Source organism: Antedon bifida, chromosome 6, assembly GCF_963402885.1.
Source record: "Antedon bifida chromosome 6, ecAntBifi1.1, whole genome shotgun sequence".
Lineage (NCBI taxonomy): Eukaryota > Metazoa > Echinodermata > Crinoidea > Comatulida > Antedonidae > Antedon > Antedon bifida.
Window position 1 is genome coordinate 22,708,004 of NC_136231.1, and position 25,751 is coordinate 22,733,754.

The 25,751-nt window shown below is 29.8% G+C and overlaps 1 protein-coding gene across 11 annotated transcripts in view; it reads right to left on the reverse strand.

Annotated features, from left to right (window-relative positions):
* LOC144844811 (adhesion G protein-coupled receptor L2-like) overlaps positions 1 to 25,751 on the reverse strand; it is an 82,895-nt gene that overhangs the window by 19,354 nt on the left and 37,790 nt on the right. For 5 of the 11 annotated variants that reach the window (XM_078701896.1, XM_078701898.1, XM_078701895.1 and 2 more), the window contains exons 1-10: positions 25,366 to 25,542; positions 14,186 to 14,589; positions 10,199 to 10,454; positions 6,138 to 6,259; positions 4,670 to 4,879; positions 4,060 to 4,191; positions 3,428 to 3,534; positions 2,912 to 3,103; positions 1,319 to 1,502; positions 881 to 1,042 (exon numbers count right to left, since the gene is read on the reverse strand). In XM_078701896.1, the coding sequence (XP_078558022.1) occupies positions 881 to 1,042; positions 1,319 to 1,502; positions 2,912 to 3,103; positions 3,428 to 3,534; positions 4,060 to 4,191; positions 4,670 to 4,879; positions 6,138 to 6,259; positions 10,199 to 10,454; positions 14,186 to 14,279 (1,459 nt within the window). In that variant the 5' untranslated portion in view covers positions 14,280 to 14,589; positions 25,366 to 25,542. Of the gene's footprint in view, positions 1 to 880; positions 1,043 to 1,318; positions 1,503 to 2,911; positions 3,104 to 3,427; positions 3,535 to 4,059; positions 4,192 to 4,669; positions 4,880 to 6,137; positions 6,260 to 9,634; positions 9,751 to 10,198; positions 10,455 to 14,185; positions 14,590 to 19,423; positions 19,547 to 25,365; positions 25,543 to 25,751 lie in introns of those variants that run through there. The other 6 variants (XM_078701892.1, XM_078701893.1, XM_078701889.1 and 3 more) reach the window with 3 other exon arrangements.

The window sequence follows — 25,751 nt, forward strand, 5'->3', positions numbered from 1 at the left end:
ATTGCTTGTATAAGTATAGCAAGTATTATATGCCTACTATGTAGGTTTTATATGTACACTTATAATTTCTATTTATTTTTAACTTATAGATAATAATATCAAACCCAAATCCTATCAATTAAACACCACACCTGTTCAAATTACACATTATTAGTGAATTTCAAAATTTCAACAAACAAAATTACAATATGGTAGTGATATCAAAAGCAATAAATTTCATCCCACAGTGGACAGCGGCTGTTAATTTCCAAATCACATGTCATCATCATTAATAACATTTTGAGCTAATTTTTATCCATTTGACGACAGATGCACAGTTGTATGTTATTAGTCTGTTAATGACATTTGCAATGTGGTACTTAACTACATTAATTTAGCTTATAGATCACTATAAAACACATGACTACAGATTAGCCTATATAGCCTAGGATAGACAGCCTTACAAAGCCACATTATAAAAATACATATAACTAAAAGCTCCCTTGTGTACTAAAACAAAACATACATACATGTTCATAACGCTATTAGTATTACATTTTCATACTGGATAAGCTTTAACACATGATATTTTATGCGTGGATTTTTTTTTTTTGTAAAACAACCTATTAACATACCTGTATACTGTGTTTTAATATAATTTTATGTATCAAATGCTTTATTGAAAATTCATAAATACTATATACTGAATAATTATTTTATATTTTACATTTTTTTTCATATTTCAATTACATGTTACCTTGAAAATATGCATGAACAAAATATTGTGCATATACAGTATTTCATTTCTACTGACAAATTTAGTATCTGCACCATAATTACCTTGAGCAAGTCATATTTTGAAGAATTATTACAAAATACAAATGATGATATACAATCTTACCATTCTCTTGTTTATCTTGAATACTAGTCGATGATATTGTTATCCTGTCCTGGATGTTGTTCCATTGCTGAGCCAATACTGTGGTGTTGGGAAATTCTGGCGTCTTGGGAAACTCTAGGTCATATGTTGCCTTCTTCATCTCATGAACTACAATTTCCATCACTATTTGAAAAAGAAAATGAATTAATAACTCTGTTTCGCATACATAATGTTCACAAGTTTCGACTTGAATTAAATTGTGCACACAACATCCATTATTTTCAGAATTATTATATTTTTCTTTCAGAAATAAATTTTTAAAAAACATCATTGAAAATATACTATGCTGTTTTTTTTTTTAGTATCAATATATTTTTAGTTTCTTTTTAACTTTGCATTCAATAAAAAAACTATAATGAATATGATGTATTAACTTAAATATTACTTATAGCCACTTACAGACATTTTCGGCTCCACCATAAAAACTCCTTTCTTCTTTGAATGTATCGGCCATTAAAAATGCACTCTGTTCAATGGATGCCAAAAGGTTGGTGGCAGTGTCCGACTTTTCCCGAGTGGGAAGGTCCTGCCACGAAGACTTTCTTTTGTTTGCAAGCATGTTACTTCCAGTGGAAATAAAATTCTGAAAAATAAATGAGTTGATATGATATAATTATTATCATCAAACTGCATATTGGTAAAATCAAAGAAGAAAATGTTCCTCTTCCTTAATTAATAATAATAATAATATCAGAAAAAAACTAGTAGGCCTACATTCCTACAGGTGTAATATGTACACAGTATGTTTAGATAAATTTATCACTGATGATGGGAGAAGTTTGAATCTAGTTTTTCATTATAGGCCTACAGCTACTAATAAAAATGTTCAACATGGTAAGTTTAAAAGCTGCTGTTATTTTTCTCAGATGTCTTTTTATTTTCTTGTCAAGTTGCCCTTATCAGAAATCAAATTAACTGAAAAAACATTACTATCAAATTCAATTACCAATAAAGAACTTTCACAGTTTTGAGTTTGTATCATTTGAGAATGTGTCTTCACATAAAACTAAGCATCAGAGTTTATGCAACATACTGATGACAAGTTTTATTGCCCCAAAACATTTCTACTCAATTTGATAACACCAATTAAATTTACCAGAATCATGACTTTCAAATAAACAACATAACACAAATTACTATACATTTCTCTGCATCAAATATCATCATTATTGGCTAGCAGCAGAGATTCATGTCATCTAATATCAACTATCTGCCAACTATTTTACAAAATAGAAGACTAGTGTTCTAAGAAATTAAATTTAGAAAGTTCACTGCCCGATTGTCGCTTCATCTAAAAAAACGACAGTGTTTATAAGGTTAGATTGAAAAAGTGATAACTCTTTGATCCTTCATATGGAATCAATGATGTGAACATATTTGATGTAAGAATAAATGTTATGACGAAAAAGAACAAATTGAAACACAGATTTTGACATGAATTTTTTCTACACTTGATCCACCTGTTGTAAATGGAAGGAAGGGGATGGCAGCCTAAGATTAAAATCTTCACTAACAATTAAAAATCAAAGGTATAGATTCACTGTACGTATGCATAGGCTAACTTGGTTCACATGCTAGCCTTGAAAGAAATATAAGAAGATAAGAATTACATCATCATTGTTGTAAACAAGTACAGCATCTGTATAGAAATTATAGAATAATAGAGAAATATAGATATTTTTCAAACATGGCTACTAAGTATAAACTCTTTTTTTTTAAATGGTATCGTATCAGAAAAATAAATTTACATTATTGAACATTGACATTTAGATTACAACTTCAAAAAGCTGTTTACTTTGGTAGTGGTTATCAGGCCTTGTCTTTTTAAAATGTAGGTGTGCTACAAATTGCACTCTTCAATACATTTAGGGGTGCTGTAGGTGTGCCGTTTTATTTTGGTGTGTAGAAGTTTACCAAATTTAAGTGTGTTGTAAATCACACTCTTCAAGGGAAGTTTAGGAGTGTGTTAGGTGAATGATCGCACTCGCTCACCTCAGTAATCTGGGTGGTATATGCAGATTTTTCCTCAACAGTGTACTCCTCAATCTCAATCTTAGTTTTTTCTAAAGATGTTGACAAGATATTTACAACTTCAAGAACGTCGCCACCATATAGTTCACCTTCCTGATTGGTGGCTTCAGCTAATGCTGCAGTGACATCATTAGAGTTTTGGCCCATTTCAATCTAGAAAAATAGTCAACAAATATTTGCACATTAATATACTTGAGTCAAGAGGCTAAGATAAGGGGCGCCACAATCCAAAGCCATATAATTTCCACAGACTCTCCTCCATTGTTCTGGTGGTAGAACACGTCTTAAAAATTGAAGGTCCATGAGTGTGATTCCACTTATTATAATTTATGTACATGTTGTGATGTTACCTCAGTGTATAAAATGTACTATAACAGTGTAGTCATTACGAATATGGCCTTTTATAATTGATTCAATATAAAGTTTTATTTAAAAATCTCCATAAAATGATCATGTTAGACTCGGGAAAGATCTTACCATCTTTGTTATATTATTAACCCATGGTGATACGCAATTACTCAAATCCGGTCCTGATGGAGGGAACCATTGAGCTGGACGGCCAACACATGCCCACTGAGCCAAACCTTTTAAAAAAGAAAACAAAAAAACCTTTCATAAACATAAATACGATTTTAATCACACTGCAGTTATTAAACAGAGAGTCAAAACGTTATATTAGCAATGGCGTAATAAAAGTTGATTGACTGCAGTCAAGATTCTAATATATAAAATGTAATGTACCATATCATTAAAGATCCACAAACAAATCAAATAGAAGGATATTTTGATCAACATATATATGAAAACATATGGTGTAAACATATTTGTCAAAATATTCAGGATTCGAAGTATAAAGTTGATTTGGCAGGAACAAGCTAAATTCAAAAGTATCATCTACAGGTTTAAGCCAACTTTCTGGAGCACATTTTTTGGTTGGTCGATTATCTTATTGTCGGTAAAAACAGTAAAATTACATTAGTGGGTTATTGAACAGTGTGAGCATGGAGGTATAACAGTCAATAATTTTATACATTCATTGTGTGGCCTTTTACTTGTAAAATAATTGTACATTATATACATAAATCTATACGTTGTATAATAGATCTTACCTGTTGTACCTTCAGGACAAGGTGCATCTACGATCTGTCCTGATCTTGTAGCTTCCCAGGTGACACCTCGCTGAACCTCCTCAGGGCATCGGTAAACTTCAATAGATGGCTCTGTCACTTTGTTAGTTACTACTGTGAGGCAAAAACAAATAATATTCTTTTTGAAATATTAAAATCATTTTTGACAGATGAAGGATAACAATACAATTGTTATGCTATCCCTGGAATTATAATTATCATGTCAGAGTTGTATTTTATTTCTTATCTATCATCCATTAATAGGAATAAATGGAATACTTATTAGGAATTTCATTTTTACACTAATAACAAATTTGTTAATATAAATATTTATATTTTAAAATAAATTGTGTAATTTGAAAGTTAAAATCTACTTTTGATTACTAAAGTTAAGCAATGCAAAATTCACTAAGGAAATGGTATTACTAATATTTTTATAATCATCTCCATCATTGCTATTATTAATATTAATCATTATAAAAACTAGAAATATAACTTATTAGAACTACTGCATATACATTGTCTACTTTTATTAGATTACTTATTATATTAAATAATACTATAATACAAGAACAGTTACCGCCCAGTTTACCTCGTTTTGGAGTAGTTGGCATTTTAGTGGTCACCTTTGCAGATGTTTGACGATCTACAGTAATTTGCTTATCATCATCATCACCATCTTCATAGAGAACGGTTGTTTCACTTAGTGGTGAAACTGTTGTCCTGGTCTGGATGTGACCGGGTTCATAAAACGCTGTAGTGGTCGACTTAGGGGTGGCCCTGAGAGGTTCAACTGTAGTGGCTATATGAATGCAATTAATTTTACAGATTTATCAAAATTTAATATTATATCATATATAAATTAGCTTAATATTATATCATATATAAATTAGCTTAATATGTTACCAAATTATTCTTTAGTTCTACATCAAATATTTTGATGTTCTTGTGATACCAAATTTATGTATTTCTTGATAAATTGAAATATAATTTAATTAATACTTTTACCAGAAATTTGCTATTGCACTTTGTGAGATCATCTAAATTAGGATTAAATTTAAAGTATTAAAATGGCTTAAAGTAAAACAAAAGAAACAACTTGTTTTTTTTTTTAATATTTTGAACCAGAAAACCAAAAAAATAAAAAATGTTAAATATATTTGGAACATTATTTAAATGTTTATTTTTTATTATTCATTACACAGAAAATATACTTTGATTTAAAGTGGCCAATAAATTGTTACTTCTATGGATAAAATAATGAAAAAAGAAAAAACAAAAATTATCCGCAAGATCTATCATTAAGACATGCGGTATCAAATTTAAAACATTCTTCCCTTTAGAATTAGTCAATTTCTTGGTTACATAAGAATTAAATATGTTAATTTGAAATAATTAAATCCTTGATGTCTCCCTAAAAATGCAATTGTTATCAGGTTATTTGTCAATCAAACCAATTAAAATGGGGAAAAAGGATGGTTATGTTTAATTGTACAAGGTGCATGCTTTAATTTCCAACTAAAAGGTAAGTATAAATAGAATTTTCATAGTATAAATTTAGTCTTTTTAATTTGTGTTATATAACTAACTCTGTGCATGTGACGGAATGTTAACGTTTCATGTGTAGCAAGTATAACAACTTCAGGTTTGTGATCCTTCTATGTTAACATACAACCATAATTTTACTTTCAATTTTCTAATAAAAGATATATAATAAAGTTTAATCATGATATTTATAATTTAGTTTGAAGGCTTTTGATATTCTTGTTTTACAACAAGGGTTATACACATTTGTAGCAATTTCATTACAGAAAAAAAATTATTTGGTAAATATTTGAAGTTCCCATTGCATATTTTTCTGTAAATATATTATACATATAAGTACAAACACTTTAAATTTACAATTTATGAATCAATAGTATTTAAATATATGTAGCTCAAAACATTTTTTTCAATTTTACATAAAAAATAAAAAAATGTAAAAAGCATAAAGAGGATAGCGTTTGATGTTTGCAAATGAATTATGGGAAATATGAGAGACTGGACACTGACATACTTACTCAATCGTACTCGTGGTACACATACAAATTGAACTTCCAAATATTTGCTGATCTTAGGGCATGGGTCACCTCGGAATTCTGACACACTTGCCTCAATCGAGCAAGAATTACGATCGTCACATCTGAATTAGGATCCAAAGCAACATGCAGAGTCGTTATTAGCAGTTAGTGAGGGGCGTGTTGAACAACATGCTCATAATACGTGCGGTGGATTAAATTAAAATTTTGATATAAAACACATTACTAAAAACATAAAAGTGTTTCTTTTATACCTAAAAATATCTAAAAATTGAATATTTAATATTTTTTGATGTATTATATCAAAAACTATTTTTTACATTACAATAAACCATTACTTTTTATTTACTAAATATTTAAAAAAAAATCAACTTTTAAATAACCATTAAAAACCAATACTGAAATCTTAAAAAAAAAAACACTACAAATGATTATAAAAGTCAAGAACATTAAAAAAGGTACCTTAGTAATTAAAAAAGATAAATAATAATAATAATTAATATCTGATTGTTCGGCATATTTTAAATGTAATAACAGTAAAATTTAATTAATTAAAAAAGTGATGCCCATTAAATTAGTTGACCAAAGTAAAAAACCTAGATCCAGAATCAAACTGTTAAATATTCATCATTTACAATAAGTTATCTGTAAAATAATCTAGGGATGAATAACATTACTTATTTTATCTGATTTAAACTGTTAAATGCTTAAACAAAGTTACCTAGCAGAGATTCAAAATAAGCAACAGTAGGCCTAATGAAATAATCATAACACAAATATAAATCGGGAGCCATCTTCGATTTCACTCAACCTTTCTATAAAGCCTTGACGATGTAAAGCACATATAAGGGACACTGGATCTCGTAAAGATGACAGCGGAACAAACAAATCATCTTTAAAAATTGCCGACAACCTTTTGAATATTTCCTATTATCTCCAATTAAAGTTAAAGTAATTTGACAATACCGGGTACTTTACCCTGGATTTTGTTCTTCATTACCTCTATGGAAATGATTTGTTTCCTAATCAAGTCAAACTTAATGACAGTAAAGGACATTTTACTTCCACATGTAGGCCTATGCCCCAAATAAATGTTTGCCCTAAAATATCCACTCCTGTATCAATATTGCAAAATGTTACTTATATATATACTAATATAATCATGGAAGACATTTAACTGGACCAACAATATTTTTCAGGTGAATTTATGCTAATATTACAGTATATACACACAAAAACTACATCTAAAATGATACGAAACTGATGTTCAAGGAAGGAATAATACTGTAATATATCCTAAATGGAAGGAATAATACATCTTTACAGGATTCAGTTGCCAGTATACAAACATGTGATGGATTAACACTATTGAATTGGGATCAAAACATTTCCAAACACCCCACCTGCAAAATGTGCAAATAGTTTATCCTTTCCTGAATTGATCGGAAGAAGTATAACTTTAGCATACAGTGTCAATTTATCATCTATTGTTTAAAGATCTATTTGGAATAGTTTAACTCAAATCATACCAATTTTCCAGTTTTAATCTCACAGGTGCCAAATCTCAAATGAGTATAAAATCCCAAGGCTAGCACCTTGTCTCACAACTACATAAACTCTCACAAAGTGATAGTCAATGTTACTTACTTGCTCGGTCATATCATTTTTTAGTTAGCTTATGTTTTCTAATGTTGGATTTGGTTTGAAGAAACTATGAACATTAACAAAATATACCAAAAGCCAAAAAATTCCAACATTTTGTTTTGGCAATAAGTCCAAGAATTAAAGATGGAACAAGAAATGTATAATGAATTGAAAAGTAACCAGTAAGTATATGTCTTATAATTAATAAACTTGGGTGTAAAAATCGTTTCCCATAGGAGGATGATTTCCTGTCTGTACCATATGTCATGTTAACTAACATGTTGGGTATAACCATTTGGGAATGCTATTCATAGGATATGTGATCTAAAAACCTTGTTAAAAGTAGGTTTTGAGCTGTATGACTGTAATTGTGCTGGCCAAAGGTGTGGCCTGGGCCGGAGGTGTGGCCTGGGCTACCCAGGTAGGTTTGGCAGGACAAATAAGAGAAATAATTTTGGTTGCCTTCATTCATACATAAAAAAGTACTGTAGAGATCTTTATACCGTAATTAAATATTACAGCCACCTACACAAATCAGTCTTAATTAATTATTGCATACCAGAGGCAGACTTCTCAATCTAAAGCTTACAAGGGACGGTAGGGCTTAAGACATAAAGCCTATCTGAAATATACAGAAGAGAAGAACAAAGACCTTAAATGCCTTTATGGAGAATTCTGCGAAACAGCATAAGTTGGCTGCTAATTAAATGATGTTGAAGATTAACAATTCTAAGCATTGTGCGTCCCATTGGTAAATAACAGTAATAAAAGTACCCATTAACTTGATGTACCAAGGGTTACAGGTCCCAGGTCTTTAGTTGTTTTTAAAATTAATTAGTGTTCCATGACCTTCTTATCAAAATTAACGTCTCTCATTGTTGTGCTATGTCAACATAATGTTAATGACGGCGAAATGTCCCCAATAATGGGGATAGCTATGAAAACAAGTAACAAATAAGTAACAGTATGATGCAAAACAATGGAAGAAATTTGCATAATTTAGAATAAAGGCTCCTAATTAGGAAAACGAAGCCAATTTTAATGAATTACTTAATGTTGAATAACTACGTAGAACATCTATGAAATTATTTTACTGTAACTGATATGATTTTCATCTAATAATTTTTCTCCTTCCTGGGAGTATATTGTACAAACAGCTACCAAATTAATATAAAAAGCTATCTTACTTTATTGTATGTACACAATTATAAACTCTATGCTATGTACTAATTCATGATTGATTTAATTTCAAGGGACTCATAAGTTATATACTAGAAGAAAATAATGATACATGATATATCTAGGTGCGTACTTCCAGAAAGGTGTGACAAGAAATGATTTTGACAGCATAACCTTCTACAATAACAACACCTAAACTACCAGATTGTATTCCAAAATTACTAATGCCCATATAAACTTTCACGTTATAAACTATTATAATTTGTTTCATAAAATTGAAAAAATTTAAACAACATTTACTTTCCATTTTTGTTTGGATTGCATCCCTATTATTATACAATCGTCTAATTGTAATTAAACACACTAATGATACTGTTTAAGTTTTGAAAAGAAATTAAACAAATCAAAACAGCAAATGTCACATATACAGCAAAAATCATTTTTGTATGGATTGCTAAAAATAAATCTACAAATATAATGTTACAGCCAAATGAATTGAAAGGAATCTATCAGGGAATGTTAGTTAAAACTAAAACAATTAGGTTTTGTTTGAGTGCAGTCCTGAATGAATTCATGCTTGTTTTTGCCATAATTCTGGTTGCATTCAACGGACTGTTGCGCCCTCATGCGGAGACGTGGGAGAATTACCAACTTACCATCTCTTTGAACACATCTCATGGTCACCTCTAGGTACTTTATCGTACCGGGGCAAGGATCCCCGCCAAATAAACTTGAATTGGCAGGGATTGAACAATGTGTTTTATTGTCACACCTAATACAGTCATAAAAAAAAATAGTTTTACATACAATTTCTATCTTTATGGAATATTTAAGACAAGAAAATATGTCAAAAATGACCTAAATCAGAACACCTCCAAATAACAAAATAATAAATAAAATTAAGATTAAATTAATCTATCGGAGAAAAAACTATTATAACAGCACAAACTTCTTAAAATAAAATTTGTTGAGCAATAATATGAACGCTACCAGCATATGAAAAAATGATATGGTACACATTGGCACAATGTCAATATTGGCATATTAAAATATAATGTTTGCTTAATAAAATGCTACATTATGGTTTATCTGCATAATTAATAAGTTAACCTAGTTTGATTATTATACTAATATACCGCCTAAAAAATGTCTAATAATTAAATTATTTAATTTAACTATATTATATTCTTTATGAGATGAAAGAAGAACAACAATCTTACCTTTGAGATACAACATCATAGGAGTAAGGCATCCAGAAACATTTATCATTTGTTTCGGGAATTCCTGAATATATACACGTTTTCAGATCCGTGCGGCCGTAGTTTGCTTGTTCAACGATCAGTACATATCCTACCGGACAACGTAGGTCCATGGTACTTCCGTCACACACACTTGAGAAATATACAAGTCCTCTATCGTTAGGATCACGTTTGATACGTTGTTGGGGTACACCATAACTAGAACTTAATGGAACAGCTGGAAAAACAAACGGAATAAACATTTTAAGAATGATTTCATTGACTGAGAGGTTTGAGTTTTGCCATTTGTTTTACTATTGAATTGATCACTATGTAACATGCTTTACTGCAGTGCTAGCCTATGCTCATAGTGTGTAGATCTTATCAAGTGTTTGAATTTGTTGTTCCATGATCTGAGCTAGTATATCTAAAAGTAAATATCAAATTAGCTTTAAAAAAAAAGGTATAGTTTAGAAATAATATTGTTGTTGGTAGAATACAGTTTACATGGTGAGTTTATAGTTTCAATCAAACATTAATATTAATATTATTAATGTTTGACATTTACTTCGCCTTCAAACTGAATAGTTTGCATTATATTCTTGGTCATTAAACCTTACACTAATACTGTACATACAAACTCATCATCCCCATACTAGTAGGAAATGTCATCAAAGTATTTTAATATTCAGTAATTTAATTAATTATCCAACAGATAATCTCATATTCCATTTGATATTCAAGTACTGTATTGCATGACAAGTCTCTTGTGATATGCAGTTTATTGACTTTTACATTTATTGACTTTTTATTGTACAACTGCAACAGTTACTTACAGTAGGTCTAAACCTTGGGTGTATAGATTTGTTTAAAAAGAAAAGGATGTTTGTACAACTGAATTCAAAGCATGGATGAATTTTCCACTGACTCATTAATAACTACCCCAGCACCCTATGAATAAGAGTTGGTATGATGTTTATTTATTTTCAATATAATAATAACAAAGATTATATTGCTTATTTTCAGTCAAAGAACATTTGGCTTATGGGACACTTTCCCTTGAAATGAACAAGTGGAACAATTTTTTTTGTATTCAGTATATTGCACAGAGGCACCTTACAAGGTGGAACCACCTTAGCTTCAAGGCACCTCAGATTAACAAATGCAACATTTTAAAACCAAAAACTAACAGAAACATCAATCAAATCTTCCAGAATTAACAAGAAATATGTTTGATCGTTTTACAACTCTTATTGATACTTTGATACTGGTACTTTTTTTATGAACCACAGAAAAACAATAATTCTTTTTATATTAGAATCTTTCTTGAAATGTACGATATTGCTGTGCATTTCTCTTTAAATTACAAGAATTTAGAATTTCTGTAAGTGCTTTAAATAAACAATCATTATCAAGTATTGACTGCTGTAAATTAAATGCATGATAAATGAAGAAATGAATTACACGCTACAATTTGATCAATAACTTTAACTGCATTTGAGATTTATTTCTTCTTTATTATATTAACGGCTTTGTTACAGCTTTAATGTTAGAGTTGAATACAATTTACAACATCAAGACAGTAGGCCTACAAAAAGCATGATACAGTATACAGTAGAGCCCCTCCAATTAGGGGACAATTTCCTATGAAACAAACAAGGGGAAATTATACGTTTTAACTAATGACCAAACCCTGTATTTAAGGGGACACTTTGTCTGGTCCCAATGGTGTCTCCTGACAATAGGAGTACTGTAGAGTAGTATTCAGTATAACATTAATAAAAAACATTTTAAAATTGTATGTGCATAAATATCGTTGCATAAAGATATTCAAACAAATAGTTATCTAATATTCCTATTCTAATTATCTTATACTTGAAATTTGTACAATTTTTATAGCACTGTCTGCTAGTTAATTCTAATAAAAATGTGACAAAAAAACTTTCAATGAATTTAATTAAAAGAGTGTGATGTTGCTCCTACATGCACACTGTTGATTTAGTAATGCAGAATGCATTTGACCTTAATTAGAATCCCACTGGATTCGACAAGTTTTTAACTGACTGATTTCAGCATGAGATATTTGAATGCGGTCAGATCGCTGCAGGTAACCGCCGCCCTCGTAACACTACTTGGTAGTCATCGCACTGGTCGTTGTTGTTGGAGATTGAAATGAAATCCTACCAAGGTGTGGCAATGAAATATGCTTTATGGTATGTGATATAGGACAAATCACCTTCTTTATTATAAGCTAGCTCTTCCATCTATTATCTCTTCCTGGCATAGATTTCTTCTTATATTACAGTAAATCATTCTAGTTTCATTTTTGTATAATTTACTGAGTTTTGTATTGTACTTTATCATCTAGTATTACCTGTACTTTATTGTGTTGTTTAGTAAAATTTTTTCTTGTATGCAATATAAGGAAAGTTTAGCAACATTAATAACTTTTAATCAAACATTTCATAGGAAAATTTCTTGAAGGTTGATTAAACCAATGTTTGTCCTAATTATATAAGCCAAAGCCCTTAAATCAAAGTATGTTTAAGTTGAACAGTTTTACACTAAAGATTCACTTTGAGCCGGTTGACAAACGTTTAATCGTTGCATTAGTATGTATGCTTTCTATACCGTCCGTTCTGTTAATTATACAGACTGTATTTGGATGAATTAAACGCCGTCTAAAGTCCCGAAACAAAAGCTCGCAATTAGCTATGGTAGGTGGTCATAAAGCGTATTATAGTAAGATTCTGGTGATTGGTGAAAGGTGAAAATAGTTTGGCTTGAAATTTTAAACTTGTTAGATGAACACTGGGGATTGAGCAACCATTACTAATTGAATCTCCGACTAACTGTACTTGATTCAATCGCTTAATAACAAACATTGCTACAGTATTCCGAATGAATCAATCATAGAATCTACATGGTATGATAAAGAGTTATATTTTATTGATTGTAATTCTTTGAAATAATAATTTATGTTGTTAGTCAGTGTAATAAATGGATTAGTTATGGATGAATCATGTAATGGGGTACCTGTATAGGAAATTTCCTACATGTCCAGGAACGTGAAGGAGGTAGAATACAGAATGATTTTTAAAAAGATGACAAGCAATGATGAAAAATGATAAAAAGAAGTGAAAGAATAAATTTGAAAAACAATGACAAGGGAAAACAAAAACAAGGAAAAATAAAAACGAGAAAAAACAAAAACAAAGAAACACAATGATAAGTAAAAACAAAGTCAAGGAAAAATTATGTTAATTTGGCAAATTGTTAATTAGGAAAAATGATAACAGTGATAAATTAAATACAAAGTTTATCATAATTTCAGTAAATTCTAAAAATTAGCTCAAGTAATAAATATTGTAATGATTTAAGTGTTTTGTTAATAGCTAGGTACAGTAGTTTACTGTTAATTAATTTAGCCTACAATACCTTATAATGTACAGTATAGTATGATAATAAGACACATGGCAATCAGATGTTTTTGTTATTGTCTACTACACACAACATGTGATTTCATCATGTAATCATGTAATATCAAGTACTCTCAATCTGTTACCTACCACATAGCTATTACCTTGAGCATTTATATTTTACCATAACAACACCTTTCAACAAAGACCTGTCATTAGTCTATTTTCTTTGTTCTCAATGTGGTTAATTAGCTATTGCACTCCAATGTGTTTATACTGACAGTGTTATGATATAGTGGTGGGCTGTATTTATGTATAAATGTACTGGGTATAGCCCTAGTTCTTTTCAACTTAACGATTGAAGAGTTTAATGCAAAGCTAAGTGGATCGTTAAACGAGTTCCTTCCGATAGCATAACATAATCCACTAGTAGCATGTGGCTAAACTAATCTACTAAATTGTTCAGACTGTATACAGTAGGTTGGTACTATTAATGATGCTTGTCAAAACATAGCATTCAGATTAAAATAAAAGAATATACTGTACTTACCTGAAATCTGGAAAGTGACGAGTATTGCGATGAAAATAATATAAGTTTGCGAAGATGTACAAGTCTGTGAAATTATTGCACTAGAAATAGCCATTTTGGTAGATATCCAAGGAATCCAAATAAATAATTTAACAATAAGAAAACTTCTACTTTTTTAGCAGTATACCAGTGATAATGTTATATCGATGCTGTGTGTAATCCAAGGCATCATAGTATATTATTCATCATAAGAGCAAAGCCAACATAGCGGTGGCAAGTGATCAATAATGTCCAAGTAGATTCTTGTGCAAAGATTATCTTGTGTTAGCCCTCAAGCCGTTGAGCTTTTCTGCATCAGGAAACTTAAATCCCACTCAGAAATCAGTAAAAACTACTGGCAAGTGACAAAGGCTTGACCTTATGACCTGACGATGAAAAAGAAAGTCTCACATTACAAAATGATAGAAAATATATGAAATCTGCAAGTTGTTGTTGTTGATCTCATGGTTATTCTTTCTCTGCAATATAGTTCTATAGATAATAATGCAAATGAAATACAATAAAATGTATACAATTTCTAGAGTGTATATCTTTTTAATAATATTGAGAAATCATTTCAACAACATACAATTCAATAAAATTAAATCAATTTTTATTGTTTAAAGAAACAATAGAACATTTCTATACTTGGCTATAATATAAGCAAATATATTATGCTACCATAGTAACTGATAAATAAAAAATAACATCGATACAATAGCTTCATTTTTCTATAGAATTAATTATGCCTTGTTAAAAAAAACTTTATTGACGCTGGGAAAATCCATGATTTTAGTAAGAGAGAGAGTTCATTAGATACTATATTAAAGGATATTTTATGACAAAGATACTAGGGATGTAGGGCTTTGGAGATTGATTTACAGACAGCTAGTTCAATGAAGAGTACAATACAATAGTTTGGTAAATAAAAACCAAAATATTGACAGAATAAATGAATGAATGAATGCACTATACAATTTCATGCATCATCAGTCCACAGAAAGCATCTGAGGTGAAAATATGAAACTTGGTCAATCAATAGATTGAAGCAATAAAAACAATGGAACAGCTTTAGAATATGGACTTTTCAACCTGACTGCAGAAGCACAGCCTTATTTTATATTACTAGTTATTATATAATGTAGACCATGTCAGAATTTGTAATATCGCTGTTAATGTTGTTACAATCGCATGGCAATGAACAAACTAACAACTCAGCAGCTGGATAAACTGCCTTTTTGACGTCAACATCAATCGTCAAACGATTTTGATTATTTAGAAATACAAACTTGCCGGGAGAATGTTACATTGTAAACTTTCAAATTATTGATCACTTCAGAAAATTAGAAAATGAAGATTGTAGTAATACTGAGTAATTGTAACCTAAAAATATCCATGCGTTTTAATAAAGTGAACAGCAAAGCACAAAGTAGAGTAGTAGATCGTGATTGAATCAAGGTTGCAGTCATTATAAAGGATAAGTGCTTCGTTTGTTCACATACTAAAACAAAAATTAGATAACTAGTCAAATATACTAATATCTATAACAGAAGTAGACTGAAAAGGTTCAACTTTGTCTTTTTTAATGGTTTAACTTTTAAAAAGAAACAAAATAACTGTGACATCCTAATATTAGGTTTTAGAAACAAGTACTTACAGTAAAATGCAAATACAGGTAAATTTATTATTATAGGGTCAATACATGCATGTTTGTAATTTCAATAATCATAAGCTTATTTATCAAGGATATGATATCGTGAACAATGATCTGAAATACAGGGTAGATGACAACAACTTTAAAAATGTGGATATATTTAAATCTACACGTGAAGGTAATCAGAAGAACCTTTAAGTTTCAATTAAGTTCATTAACTATAAATACTTAGATCAATAAGCCAATTCATCAATGTTCCTATGTTATAGAAGGAAGCAATTAATAAAATTTACTAATACATCAACTAAGGCATGTGTTCAATGACGTCAAACTTGACAAAATATTGTTTAATAAATAATAGAGGAAGACTAATTCTTAGCTAACAGACAGTTGGGAATTTTGCAGGGATGCAATCAAGAACATCAATTACACATAGCTCAATGCTATACAGTTTCAGGCCCTAATTGGTAAAACTATAGAATATATGTAGGCTCATAAATCATTCACTATCCAACTCCTCTGGGTCAAGTCCCCCACTGAAGGCAGTACAATGAGAGGCTGTCCATTAACTTCCAAGGATGTATCAGTGTCATATGGAACACATACACACTCAACACCTTCTTTGTGTTTTACACCCACTGGCATTGTATAAGATGTATTCAAGGACATCATATTATCTTTTACTATAAATCAAGAAGTATAATATCTTGTATCATATATCTCGTCTTATATCCATTAAAATAGACAGTTATATCAATTTATAAAAGATTACACGTATGCTGTATAAAAAAGTTAAAAATCTATCATATCATTGATGATACCTTTGTTCTATCACTTTTGGGTGCACAGCCATATCCTAAAGATAGCTCCATCCCATAATACAATGAATGAACTTCAATAGAAAATGGCTAATGGCACATAAAACTACATAAACACTATGGACCTAATTGATAGGTCCAAAACCTTTATAAAGTAAAAAAAAAAAAAAAAAAAACATCTTTGCCTGGAACTGGTCCAAACTTTTGGAGGATAACATCACCACACTTGGCCTCACTGATGATAGTCCCTGGTGTCCAAGCTAGCTAGTTAAATGGTATCTATTCAGTCAAGGTTAGTATGCATGGTGTTATGAAATGTTACAAAATTACATTATGGATATTATATTAGAAAACCATCCATGGATGCAATTTAGCTGATAAGTATTAAATGGAAATGCATTAAAACCACGCAATTTACCCCCAGTTTACTGAAAGGTTGAAGGACATATATCTGTTCATTACATTGCATAAAAATACAATATGGTAAAGAGTAAGCAACTAAACATTTGTCAATACTGTAGTGATTTTTACAGTGACAGGTACTGTAGATAGTATACATCATCCATGTATGGATAGTAACTCCTTTACAGTTATTATCGGGGATGACACCCTATTCTATCTTCTTATTTAATCCCTTCAAAGGATACAACACAGGATACAAAGATGCCACATACAAATGATATAATCTTTTTTGTTTTACTTTTTGCATTAATAAAGAATGACAAATTATACATAACATGCAGTAACATAATCCATTATAAAAACTTGCATCAGTCATACACTAATAAAATACTTTTAGAATGTCTCTTTAAATTAATATCCCCAATTCACCTGTAAAAGGTGGTTCAATAACAGGTTAAACATTCCAAGGATAGTAAGGTGCTATATAAATATGACACCTCTATATAATATTATAATACATATTGCATGAAATAATGTTATTTTGATTCCCAATGGCATAAACCAGAATATATTTCCTTTTTGACAACAAACTCCATGTATTACATATTTTTCAATCTAGCTAATAAACTTGTTTTATGAGATGCAAGTTTTATTTTATTACTAGAGAACACAAGCAATTTTTTTAGTAACAAATGGTGAGTAGGAAGAAAAACAGACTGAATACAGTGTACCACAGTAGGACACAAAGAATGTCTTTATTTTAAGTTATGGTAAACACCTTCATTTTCAATATTTAACAATCTAAAAATAAATACTAATATAGTAATAGGTACCACACTGTAAATTTCAGATATTTTCATACTTCTTTTATTAAAAACATTTTCCCTATTATTTGCATCTTGCTACTGTCATTGCACAATGACAGATAGCAATTTAATGTACTACATCTGACACACTGTAACTATAGATTACTAATTTATGGAAATCACAGTCATCATAATACTCAAGTTCAACAACGCTTTATCCAGATTAAAAACAATCAAAATGAAATGTTACTCATTGAAATGTAGGTCGAACATAAAACCACAGATAATAAATTTGCAGTTCAGTAATTATTCATGTACTGGGATAGCTGTAATTAATCAAAATATACCTAATATAAAATAATAGAAACAAACTGATATAAAAAAACTTTTATTACAAAGAAAAACTGAAATCAAAGTATTACTTTTTAGTATAACCACTAAGTAAATGATATGCTACATGAACAACTATACAGAAAATAAATTATTAAATGCACTGATTATCCCTCTCACTATGTGGAATAAGTTTTATACTAAATTAAATTAACTTTTATTATAAAAACATATCAACCAATCTAGGGTTAGAATGCTTCTGGCCATAAATTCTAAAAACAAATTGCAAATTAAAAATATATTTATCGTTACATGTTGATTAATACGATAATAAATTTGTGCTTGGTACAGGTGGTTTATCAACAAACAAAATATATTTGCCTACGGTTAGAAATACCAGTACACGTACTATTAATAATACAAGTTATTGAATAACTTGTGAAGGCCACATCAAACTAACAAAAACAAATTGGAAAAAACCACAGGATTTTATTTGTAAAGGTAGAATTTTAAAAGCAACCATGTGGAATATACACATAAGGCTATGCTGTAGGGTGAATTGAAAAGGAGACGAAGTTCCCACAGACGTTTAGATAGTTTAACAATAGGTGATCATTTTATTATGGTAAGTATACAGTAATAATAATGTGAAACTACTACCATTTACCTATCATTGACTCTTTACCTATGAATTTAAAATAGCAAACTGCACATTGAAATACAACTATACATTATGTTTTACATAAACATATATCATACAAAAATTATCTTCCCACATATTACATTTTATTGTGAGCTTGTATATGTCTTTCATCTTCACACTTATTACTGTACCATTTATTGTAAGCTTGTAATGTCTGACATCTTTAGCCTTATCAAACAAATTAGGACCAATCAATTGGGTCCCAAAAAGGTAATTTGTTTATTTAACTAGAGCATTTTATTATGACTAATGATGTATATATTGGACCAGTAATTTCAATATAAATATTAAAGACTACCTAATACTAATAGGAATTTTATTTTCTCAGATATTGTTTAAACTATACTGTATTTCAGGACATTGAATTAGAATCCAGTCTCTCTCACATGAACATATCACAAGTAAATGACAGCAATATTGTTTTTCTTTCTTGTTGATATTTTGGTGTCATTACAATCATTATGTTAAAAGGCAAACTGGTATTTGTACAAGCATGACCAAACTCACCAATATCCGCCATTCAAATTTTCCCAATATTTGTTTAATAACTGCTGCAGTCAAATGCTATAACATCCATGGTCCAGTAGCTAATCATATTAAATCATAACTAATAATATATGAAGTTGATTACTTAATGTTTATAACAGGTTGCTGTTAGTGCGACTGATGACTCTTAACCACCAACGCATCCTTAGTTTGAATAGCTTATCGATAGTAGTACTCTGCCTCACTTCAGCTGATAGAAATATCGCTATGGCGCTCTGCACACAATGAGAAGCGATATGGCTGAGTGACCACATTGTTACAACAAATGAACGGCTTTGTCAATGGATCTTTAGCACCATTAAAACCAAATAGTATAAAGAAAAAGAAAATCTCCTATAATGTTTTTCGATCCTGTCATTTAAATATTATAAACAAGTTATTATCGAAAATCTAATGATGATGATCCATTGCAAACAACAAAATGGAAAAAATAAAAGTAAAAAAAAATCCTGTTGCTGGTGTGTGAACAAAATGTTTTTTAAAAGAAAATATTATATGGATAAATCTAATTAAAGAATACATATTTCAATTTTAATTTACTATAAATTGACCATGAATAATTTAAATTACGGTTAGCCGAATTCTAATTGTAGTCAAAAATATTCAATAATTAGGATACCTATATATGTGATATGATTATGATTAAATCTACTCCAAATGTGACTAACACAGAATGAAAGTAAATAGTAACAAAGGAATACAAAAACTAATGACATTGAGAAAAGATAGAAGATTATGACAGACCAAAGTGGTATGTCATTGTTGTTTTAACAGTGTGAATGTAAAACTAAATTGGCTCTGTAAAAATTGACTGAATTCAGCTACAGAACAATGAACAACTTTAGGTACCGGTAATTGGAAAAAAAGTATATGTGTTTTAAAAGCATTGTTGGGACAACTGCTTTATTAGGTTTATCTATTTAAATCAATGTTTAATTTGAACTACTATTGTTGCACTTACGGTAGTATTATTAAGGCAAAAGAATTCCAAAATAACAAATTAGAAAATTTAAATTATTGTAAACAAGTTTATCTATAAATCTAGCCATATAATTTTTATGCGAACTCCTAATACAATATTCTATCTTCCAAATTGTACACAGAATATTTTGATTGGCGATCATTCTGTCCATGGAGGAAAGAATAATTCCGTCTGATCAAAATCTGTATTTATTTATTATCTAACTAATCCATGACAGCCTAGGGTATTGGTACTCTACTTATTAATCTTATATACCACATTTTCAATCATCACTAATTTCAAGATTTCACAAGAATGCATTTTCGTTCATATTTTTAAATTTAGATACAGTATAGGGAGTTCTTGGCGCATATACAATCTAAGATCATTAAAGATAAGTTGTTTACATTCCTTCTTTGGCCTTTATATTAGTAAAGCTAATTCACCTAAATAAAATAGCAAGAGTCGGTATAACAAAGGCTGATAACTCATTGAATTTAAATCTTAATACAAAGGGCAAACTACAAACAAGTTCACGGATTGTGTATTTAAAACCAATAAATAAACTTTAGCTAATTAAACACAAATGTATCTTTTAATCAAATCTCAATACTGTACTTATAGTTTTTATGTCCAAAATATATATAAATAGTGTAATACGATTAAAGACCGTCTGAATCTGGGTTTTGATTATATCAATCAACATGTTACAATTACTGTACACTGTTACAGTGACAGTAAATAACTACCAGTACGCCTTATATAGAGTAATGAATGCGAAAATAAAAGTTGGCTTATTTAAGATTCTGCTATGCAGATACCACAATTTAGACCATTAGTTGTTCATGGCCTCATTCTGGCTTAATAAGTGTTGATACTGTGTAGTTCTGTGTTGCATACTTAAAGATATTTTCAGGCCAATGTTTTTTCCTGATAATTTCCAAACCTCCTGATTAAAAGATTCCTTCATAAATCTAGTGACCAACTAGTATAAACAGATATCAACAATGATAAACATAATATACTTTTATTGCCTTTCAAAATTCAGGTCAGTTTCAAATATTGTCTACAGATAATGAACTAGCTTAGGCAGACTTTATATAACAAATTCTGCAAAGGTTTTTTCAAAGACATGCTGGTCATGACAGTTATTGTAGGGAGGTTTAATAGTTGATCTTAAACAACAAGGCTTTACCCACATTGCTTGTCAAAGTATTCTATCACTAAATTAGAATCTCTATCTATCTATTCGAAAATAGAAAAGTTGGTAATTCCTTCATAGATCATATGATAGGTTGCCAGGAAGTTAATTTTACTGGTGATTCACAGTTCAGTGTATGAAAACTGTTTAAGATACACTATACAGACAACTGGGTTGACCTACGTTTAACAAGGCACAAAACAAACCTACCAGGATATAAATGACTTATAATCATTATTATTTAATCAATCAATCAATCATTAAAATATTATGGCAATGTATATGACTCCTACTCCTACTTGGTGCCTGTTGTCAACACCCTAAGAAGTCACATTTTAGTTTTTGCGAAGTCATACAATAGTAACAATTAAATTAATTACCAATGAACCCTCATCCATCCTTTTAATAATACACAAAAGAAAGCAACATCAATCAACAAAATAAGATTATTAATTATATATACAATTAAATTATATGGCATAATTAATAAATCAAATATCAATTGATTATTCGATGAGCGATAATATTTTGTACCTACACATTAATGAATCATACTAGTTGACACTTTTCTAATATGACCCCCAGATACAATTTGAATGTTATTTTATTTATAATTTGTTGTTATAAGATGGTTCAGTTGAACTTACAATATAAACACACAAAGTACAATGACCAATATAAAGATACATTACAGATTATGTGCCACAAATATTTCACCTGTAGAAATTGAAACAAAATCAAGAAATTTGGAAAAGAAAAGAAGTACTATCTATTAATATATTTTAACAATTTATATAGTTCGATTTATTATATACAGGCAATGTAATTGAATAGTATCAATAATCTTAAAAAATTAAAAAGTATTACCTTTTTTTAATTGTAGTAAAGAACATTTGGAGACATTCTAGTCTAGATAAAATGTTTAATTTTGACATCGGTTGGGATCCCGACGGCGATATTTTAAACCAAAATTCTCAACCAAAAATCCATAAATTTTGTGATTCCTGAAGGAAAATCCTGGTACAGGATTCCCAAAAATTTGGGACACATGTCAGGATCCCTATATTTTTTTACCAAAATTCCCAATCAAAAATTCAAATTTTTTGTGATTCCTGACAAAAATCCCAGTACAGGATATGTAATAGGGATTCCCAAAAAATCGGGACATCAGACAGAATCCCGATATTTTGGTCGAAATTTTTAAAAAACCTTTTTGAAAGCACACTATAATGCTCTTGTGTTCATTGTATTTGGAGACTAATGCTTAATGCTCTTTTAAATTGCATTCTTTTAAATATAGAGCATTACTTTGGAGTTCAAATAATATGAAAATCACTCCACAACTAAAACATTAGCAGGCCAAAACCATTCAACTTCCTCACACACGTTTTAATTAGAGTAGGAAATAGAATTAAGATGGCTACTTTAACATCAATTAGACAGATAAATGCAAGACAAGATGACTAGGACGCTTTAATCTATCTCGAAGATTTTGATACTTGTACAGGTAATAAATATTGTGTAGTTTATTTTAAAAAGTAAAGTAAAATTAGTTAAAAACAATTAAAGTATATGTGTAAGTTGTTACATAGAATGTATAAGCCAAGAAACTGATGTTACTGTGTAATTATTATTATTATATTATAGCTTTTATATGTTTTTTAACTTGCCCATGGAAAAGAATTTCCATTTTAGTGAATAGCGGACCATGGGAACAGAACACTGAAATATATTCATCTAATTTCTTTGGAAAAATTATGAAAGTATGTATTTAACAACAACATTAACAGGAAAGAAATTAAAATTGATTATACTCCATGAGACCACTTATATAGGGGTAGAGAATCATTTGACAGCTTGTTGAGGCATAAGCTTTGATTTCCTTATTAATCCAAGCATGGCCCTGGTGGATAATTACCCGATTAAATGACATCCTAAATATAAGATCTCATTGGATCTCTAAAATGACATTATCAACTTAAACTCACCTTATTTTCTTGGAAGTGTTTTTGGTGGAACTTTTTGGAAACTATTGCTTTTTCCACTCAATGTAATGTAATGTTTATTAGTACATTTTATAGCTTATTATTAATTGTCATTAAATACATATGTTGAGTTAATTAAAAACCACTGTACTATCACAAAATAGTTTTTGTTTTTTCTGAAATTATTCCTTGCCGTTTAAAATTATTATTGTATTATATTTTTGTAGCAGTCATTTTCACGTTAAATATATTTTTTATTGATTAATCAGTTTAGCCTCGCTGTACGCGATGTAACATCCACAGGTTTAAAAAGGAATTATACAAAAATGAACACTCTTGACCTACAAATCCTGTTCAGGAAACAATCCAATTCAGTATAATTATATTTGATCATTTTGAATAGCCTACAGAATATGAATAGTATAATAAAAAGCATTGATATTCAAGTTGGAATGTACATGACTCAGGCACGTCATACACTACCTGTAGAATAGATAGTTATATCGTGGTGATTTAAATTATGGTAAATGCTTATTTTTCATGCTCCTTATTAACTTATTCCTCAATGGATTAGTTAATGTATTTACTCTGCTAAATGACAATCAAGTGTACAACTCATTTTTGCTCAGAGAGGTATATACTCTAAACTGTCTAGCAAACATGCTGTAATCAATCAATTTATAAGGTAAAGATCTGAGAAAGTGAAATCTCCAAACTGGACTGTCAGTGTCGCTCTTTTTCAACAAAATTAACAGCAAACATTTTTAATATAATACAAATAACATGCAATACCCCTTATAGGCATTATTATCGCTCTACTTTCACTGTGCTATTGCTCTCAACAGAGATACAGTATTAGAATCTATGCTCTACCCATCATTTAGTGCTTATATACTGTATGAGTCTCTTACTCTCTCATCAACTTCACATTTTAGATAGTAATTAATAGCATTCATTATCATACTAATTCAATCTTACCATTCTTTACATGACGTATATAATAAATGTTAAACGTATGTGAAATTAATTTTATCTAAAGATCATCTTGCATCATGTTAACATTTTGTATGTGAAATTAAAAGTTAAAATGACACTGTTTCACCAGTGGGAAGTGAAAGTAGAATGGCTCCTTATCTTGATGTGTCTATATACTCAGTAGATATAGAAGACATTTTCAATAGAATCAAATGTTATCTATATTTTTACCCCATAAAATAAACATGGCCGCAGTGCAAGGGTGAGGATGGAGGCTTACAATAAGTAAATGTAAATACAGCTAGACTATACCATACTGTGTGGGAGCATGTCAATACCATATTTTCCTTATCAATGACATCATTTAATAAACATAACTTTTTCTGATGAATTTATGGTCAGAAATCATGCCTGAAATATGAATTAGGTTAAATTGAACCACAATGTATATATCTCCCAACATTTTATTTATGTAGTGCAAATTCTGCTATCAGAGTATATTTTACATTACTATTTGAAAAGTCTATGTTTTTGCATATCTTTTTTCTTTATACATACCATTAAAGTAATTTTTTTAATGAATAATGAATAATAAGTAGGAACACTTGACAATTTTAATATCTGACATTATACACAGTGTCTACAAATCTAAACCTAGTATTTAGACACATATTTTAGAAGAGCATGTTTAAATTGAAAACATTAAATTAAATATTATTAAAGTAAGATTCTTCATAATGTAAGTATTGTAGAGTTCTATCTATGTGTTTTATCAACTTACCAATATTTTAATACAGCCTTAAACTATACCAATCCAGAAAAACAATATACAGTCCACACAAATTAAAATCCACAAAATAAAACTTGTTCCTCCAACCAATAAATGTTCACTTATTTACGTCCACAAAAGAAAATGATAGTTTCATCAGTGTACTGTAAAACAGTCCTATCTCTACAACGCCTTATTGACAATTGACAAACTACACAGCAGTGTAGACTCCAGGCAAGTCAACACAGTTGACTAATCATCCAATCAGAAGTTGGATGTTTAGTGCTCAGCAATGCCATAGACCAATCATAGACCCTGATGATGTCATTGATATAACCTTAGCAAGGACTCATTTCTTGCAGCATTTCCATGGAGATATATGAAATGGAAATATTTTG